The sequence below is a fragment of the Malus domestica genome, chromosome 11 (assembly GCF_042453785.1).
Source record: "Malus domestica chromosome 11, GDT2T_hap1".
Taxonomy (NCBI): Eukaryota; Viridiplantae; Streptophyta; class Magnoliopsida; order Rosales; family Rosaceae; genus Malus; species Malus domestica.
The window spans coordinates 20,668,077-20,674,934 of NC_091671.1; the positions used below are offsets into that span (position 1 = coordinate 20,668,077).

Consider the following 6,858-nt stretch of genomic DNA (forward strand, 5'->3'; position numbering starts at 1 on the left):
CTAAAACCACTGAAGAAAATAGAGTGGAACATCTTTGCATCACCACCCAAATAATACGGCTTGATGTGTGTTTTGGAGCTAATGGGTGGCCCCATGAATGGGGCACACCATATGACACATGGCCAACAAGAAGCTGGGTGATTCACAAACATACTTTTCATGGGCATCTCCTTCCCCGAAGTAAGGATCATGTGCATACAAGCACACTTTAACAAGTTAGCTTGTTGGGGAAATTGGATTTCTATATCATCCCTAGCAAAGATCATTACGAACCCTCTTTTAACGGTAGATTCAAGGAAATAGTTGTGGACTAATGTAACCAAAATGTGGGCCAAGTAAATACTTATGGTTTTAGTTGATTTATCAACACATATTGACCACATATTTGTCCATATACAATGTTTCTAACCTCCTGAACGATTTTATCTTAAAGACTCACCACCTTGATTATCACAAAAGTTTGAAAGACTCGATAATGCTGAAGAGTTTACATTAAAGGTTTTTTGATAACCGTTGCATGTGTTGTGGGATTGAAATTGATAATTACATTCCCCATATTTACCCCAAAACAGCCTTGTAGAAGTGGTCATCAAGTGCCTTTAATTGACAGTCCAAACCTTCGGTTTTTGCCTAGACCAATGTTCTAAAAGTCATTACGTGGTAGTCGGACGGCAAAGAGGACCTAGCACCTAAGCAGAAGTCTAGGTTGCTTTTTTATATTAATTAAATTTATTATATATAACATAAAAATAAGTACTTAAATGACAAAGCTCTTAAAGCTAAGATAAAATACGACAAATAATAAACTTATTGAATAGTAATAATAACCAATACTTTTAAACCCTTAAAATGGATAAGTATTTAGCAATAAACTTTCGATTCCACAGCTACAAGGGTGGAATCTTGGCTATAGATATTAATAATTTAATATATGTTATAATAATTAGTATATAGACATATACTTAAAAGCAAGGTATTAAATATCGGTAATATCGGAAATATCGGTAGTCTGAAAACACGGAAATATCGATGGAAATATCGGGATAATATCGATATCGATAAAAATTACATGGAAACCACGGAAATTGTAAGAAAAACTTGGAAATTTTTATTGAAACTTTGCAGGATGTTTATTTAGTCAATTATCTATTAGTTTATCACAAAAAATTGGAAGGAAATGCATTGCATGATGGATTTAACATTATCAAGTTGATTATATAGCGAGCTGACAAACATTGTGAGTGTAGAAAATATATAGTAATTAATGAAAGAAGTCTAAACACACCATAATCATTTATATATAATGAATTAGTACAATATTTTACACTTTAGTACCACATAGAGTTCCTATGAGGTTCAAATTTTTCACTATCTTCATCATCTCTATGTGTAGAGTGAGTGTATTGTGAAGAGTAGTTATCAAATGATAAATCCCCAAAATAGTTTTGCATGTAATTGTTAACATGCCACCCATATGGATCCGAGATTGGTTGAGGTTGTCCATAAGCAAAATCATTTGAGGATTGAGTCTGGGATTGTTTCCATGAGTCGCTCGATTCCATCCCAACAGGAATGGGATATGAAGGGTAGGGAAATGGTTGGTTATGAGTATAACCATAGTTACTACTTCCCACTCCAACAGAGTCTGAAGTTCTAGATAACGAGTCATCTTCTTGACTTGACAAAATCCCCTTGCCTCTTTCTCTACGAGTATAGTCTTTCCCTATGGCACCAATTCCTGGTCCTGCCCGCCTACTGCCATGGTCATCATCCTGTGTTGCATGCGTGAAGTTTGCCTCACCAGTGAAGGGGGTCATAAATCCAGGAGGTGGTCCATAATAGTTTCCATATCTACCACCACTACCTCCAGCTCCATTACCTCCAGCTCCACTGTATCCTTCATCATTCCCATCTCCGGTGGTAGGTGAGTCTCCTGATCTTGTACTAGAGCTATCATTAGTATCAGCACGATGTTGTGGTTGTGTAGGATTGGAAGAAGGTGGAATTCCAGTGTTTCTTGGTCTTGGGTGCAAAAGTTCTTTCAAAGAGTCAGCGCTGCTAGATCCCACCTCTTCCTCTAATACTCTTTCTACATTTATCCCTTCATTACGTGCTTCTTCAGCAACTTTGGGAGCTGGGTTACCTTCATCATCATCTAAATGAAGAGGTCTAATCCATTGATAAAGTTGGTTACCATCTGTATCATCATCTTCACCAACAATATCAAACACATCTAGTGGGTCACCACGGTCGACATGATCTATTTCTGCTTCTTTATCTTGAATTTGAAGCTTCATGTTGTAGTAGCAATAAACTAATTTTTCCAACCTACTATGAGCCAACCTATTTCTTTGCTTTGTGTGTATGAGTGCAAATGTGCTCCAATTTCTTTCATAAGCAGATGAGGAAGCTGTTTGTGATAACACTTTGATTGCTAACTTTCTCACAGTTGGTGCATCGGTCCCATACATGATCCACCATTCAGCTACAATGAAAAACAATGTTGATAAGCCTAATAACTCGAACAAATTCTATTATAAACTTATAGTGAAATATGTTTACACTCACTATGAGACATTGTTGTTCGAGCAGCAATTGATGTTGGTTCTCCAAAAGTTCTTCTTGCATCTTTAAACCATGTTAACTGAATTCAATAAATCGTGTTAGTTTAATCCAACAAAGTAATTATTATAATTTAAGTAATTGTGTACCTTATTTCCAAATTGGCCAACTTCTGGTGATGCAGGGTCCAATTTAGAGTATACATTATGTACAACACGTATAAGGGCACCATCATCTCCAACACCGGGTCTGTATTGGTATCGAGGATTCAAATAATATGTTGTTCAAAGAAACACATACGCTAATAAGAGAAAAAATACTTATGCAACTAAAGAAATGAATTGCAAATTATGACATAATTTATACCTGCTGCATGCAAATCGTGGTATAATGTTTTATACCATCGGTCATCAATTATCTTTATGACCCACCTTGCACCAGGTTTTCTTTCCAATTCCTCCTTCACTACACGCATCAACTCATATACTGCCCCCATAGTAGGATACACTTCTGTGTCAACAATCCGTAAAACCTTGTAAAGAGGTTCAAACAGTTGGCACACATGTTCTGATTGAGTCCAAAAAGCATGATCAAGCACTATACTTTCCACCATATGACCTGCATTTGAGCGACTGAAATTGTGGTTGGCCCAATCGTCACTAGTGAATAGTTACTTCAACCCTGCTTTCTTCTTAAGTAGGCTGTCTAATGCAATATAGTTGGTAGCGAATCGAGTGGTAGCTGGACGAATAATTTCTCCTTTGCAAAATTCACGCATCTTTGCCAACAACCAACCGTGGTTGTAAATATAATTTGTGATCGTTCTAGCTCTTTTTACAACATTAGCAATATTCTCTCTCTTCCCCATTGCCTCAAACATGAGATCAATACAATGTGCTGCACATGATGTCCAAAACACATTATGATGCTTCATTAACTTTTTTCCAGCTTTGACAAATGCAGAACCGTTGTCGGTCACGACTTGGACAACATTATGCTCTCCCACCTCCATGATTACATCCCTCAATAACTTGTAAATATACTTGTAGTTCTTTATATGGTCTGAAGCATCAACGGACTTCAAAAAAATTGTCTTTCCCTTGGAGTATACCATGAAGTTTATGATAGACAATTTGGTTGGGCCAATCTATCCGTCACACATGATTGTGCAACCATTAGTTTCCCACTTTGACCTCAACTTGTTAACATACTCGCCAATGTCTTTATGCTCCATTTCCAAATATTTGTTTCTTACCTCATAGGGAGTGGGAGGTTGTACTCCAACACCGGCCTGTTGACATCCCAATACCATATTTTTGAAATGATGTGATGATGCCTTCTCAGCAGGGACATTTTCATAGATAAAGAACTTGCTAATTAGACACCCCATTCCCTCCTTCACATTACCTCCCTTGAAATAACTCCAAACACTCTTTTGACGTGCTTTGGATGAGTTATATAAACTTGGGGCTATTGGTGGTGTTGGTTGTGATTCTAAGACTGCCTCCCCGTCTCATTTGTGCACCACCACTTGTCCCGGAACCTTGTCATCTATTAGGAATTTTATGAAGGTGTTCTCTTTCCCATGCTGACTGTTTGGAGGCACGTAATGCTTGTTTGAAACTGCGCCATTCTTCAGGTCCCATGTCATCATCACATTCGTCCTCATCGTCATCATCATCACTGTCAACCGCTTGGCCAATGCTTTCTCCTCGTAGCCCAGCTCGAATATTTTCCATTCCATATGCTTTCTTTTCCTTCTGGTGTTTTTTATTTTTTAATAATGTGGTGATGAATGCCTTCACTTCTGGGGGGACACTATTGCATCGTTGGACATTATGTCCTGGATCTAATCCACTAAGATGGTGCTTAAGTCGTGTCACTCCGCCACTCTTCATTACATGACCACAATATTTGCAAATTGTGCCATGTTTGTTTCCGTCTATTAGGTCTCCATGTTCCCAAGCTGGATCACGTTTTGACATCTTAAACGTACCTGTATTTATTTTGCATGGAAATTAGGCAATTATTTTTTGGCCAAAAAATATAGTAGTGACGGTTATATAAGAGAACCTAAATAATAAAGTTATTCTACAAAAGAATTAAATAGGAAGTAAACAAAATGATTGTAAGGTGTAGAAATTATAAAAATAATATGGAATAATAAAACCTAATATTAATGAATAATAACCAGTTTGATAATAAAATAATAAATAACATTAAACATATTAAAATTATCCTAGGGAATAATTATACAACATTACTTAATTACTTCAAAAAATTAACATATTATTTGGTTCTTAGATCACATGCACGGGTCCACACAAATTTTTTTGTATAATTAACCTCCATATATATGTACATTATCTATGTATCCAACTTAACTAGTGTTTGTATTATATATTATTACAAATTGTTAAGAATTAATAAAGTGTTCTAGACAAACTTCTTTCTTTTTTAGTGTTTTAAAACCTTTTTTTTTTTTGTTTTTTGAGAAAAGTGTTTTAAAACTTTTTAAAATTGTTTATTCTTTCCTTTTCTTTTCCTTGCTGTTTCTTTTATATTCTTTGAAAATGGAGACTAAAAGGATTGATTATGGACCCTTTTTGTGGGAGGTATGTAGAAATTGTTTAATCAAAATGGATAATCAGGAGCAAACGAGCTCGAACAAAGCCATAAAGCAAAGTTAGTAAATGTTTTGCCCCTCTTTTGGTGTTGGAAAGTTCATTTACGATAGTGTGAGGATGTGAAATTAAAGAATCTCATGCATGTGTCCACACAAATTTTTTTGTTGTTGTATAAATTACAATAATATAAATGTAAGTTTGTAAACTTACCTTAAATGTAACAAATTTGGAACTTTCGATGTCGTACGTAGCAGCAGCAAAACCTCGACGATCCTCTGCAACTTGCCGTCTGTGAATAAATGAGAGAGAAAAGGTTTTGGAATTGATCTGAAAGGGCTAAGGGAAGAAGAAGAAACGAAAATGTGTAATAGAGGTTTTTCAATTTTCGAAGGGTAAAAAAATGTGTGATGATCTGATACTCCACCTCTGGGACGCACACGGTTTTGAACTTTTGGCGGTGTTTTTTTTTACACACACACTTGGGTTTGACAGTGAGAAACCACTCCAGCATACATTTTTGTCTTGTCACTGTTTTTTTCACACACGAATATATCTTTTTGTCTTGTCAAGATTTTTTACGGAAAATGATTCTCATGTGATTTGAAGGTGTAAGGCTACATGCCTGTATGGCAGTATGGGCATATGACAGTTTGGTTCAGGTTCAGTGGGTTTTCTTTGGATTTATTTGCAAAATTATTGGCACACACACAGTCACACTAACCTAACATCTCATAGTCACAGGCACATTATTTTCACATCTTTTCACCTCTGGGTGCAAAATTATTTTCACCTATTTTCACCTCTGCAACACTCTGCAACACACACATTCACCTATTTTCACCTCTGCAACACTCTGACACACACAATGCAACACGCACATACACACACGCAACACGCACACACGCACACACGCACACGCAACACGCAACAAGCACACACGTATACCTTTCTGGATCCTTCTCTCTCTCCCTCGGTCTCTCCGTCTCCTTCACACGCACATGCAACAAGCAGAGAACACAGAGCCTTCCGTCTCTGTCTCTCCCTCGGTCTCTCCGTCTCCTTCTCTCCCTCGATCTGGTCTCTCCGTAGTCCGTCCAATATGCTGGGTCACCTCATCACCTCAGACTCTCTTGAATCTCGATCTCGATCTGGATCCTTCCCTCAGTCTCTCCATCCTTCTTTTTCTCCCTCAGTCTCTCGAACTCGATCCTTCTCCGGTTCTCCCCCCATCTCTTCTTTGCAACCCCGCCGAGCACCATCACCACCTCCCCCCCATCTCTTCTCTGCAAATCCGCCGAGTTGCTTGAGGCCTTTTTACGGTCTCTCTACACCCTAGGGGACGTGATTTTGCTGTTGTTGAGCTCGTACCCACCACCTGTGGTTTCCTCCTCTCTTTCTCACCTCCCGTCGGCGGCGACGACGACGAATATCGCGATATTTTGAAGATATTTTAATTTTAGTAAAAAAAATATCGGCCGGTAAAAAAAAACGATATTATCGGCGAAATATCGCCGATAATATTGATTTTTAAGACTGTGCTTAAAAGTAAGAAAACAAATAGACTGGAAGAAGAAAAAAGAGTTAAGTCTTCAGAATTCACAAGTTCTTAGACGACGCAATGCCCACTCAATATCTTCGGCCACTTAGTACTATGGTCTAGTGGTATTCC

At 37.7% G+C, this 6,858-nt stretch overlaps 1 protein-coding gene across 1 annotated transcript; it reads right to left on the reverse strand.

Moving 5' to 3' along the window:
* Nucleotides 1-1,265: 1,265 nt before the first annotated feature.
* On the reverse strand, nt 1,266-5,527 carry LOC139189658 (uncharacterized). The gene is made up of 2 exons (XM_070808727.1): nt 5,400-5,527; nt 1,266-4,558 (listed from the first exon to the last, which is right to left on the reverse strand). The coding sequence occupies exon 2, from the start codon at nt 2,469-2,471 to the stop codon at nt 1,329-1,331; it is 1,143 nt and encodes a 380-aa protein (XP_070664828.1). The 5' UTR covers nt 2,472-4,558; nt 5,400-5,527; the 3' UTR covers nt 1,266-1,328.
* Between the last annotated feature and the right edge of the window lie 1,331 nt (nt 5,528-6,858).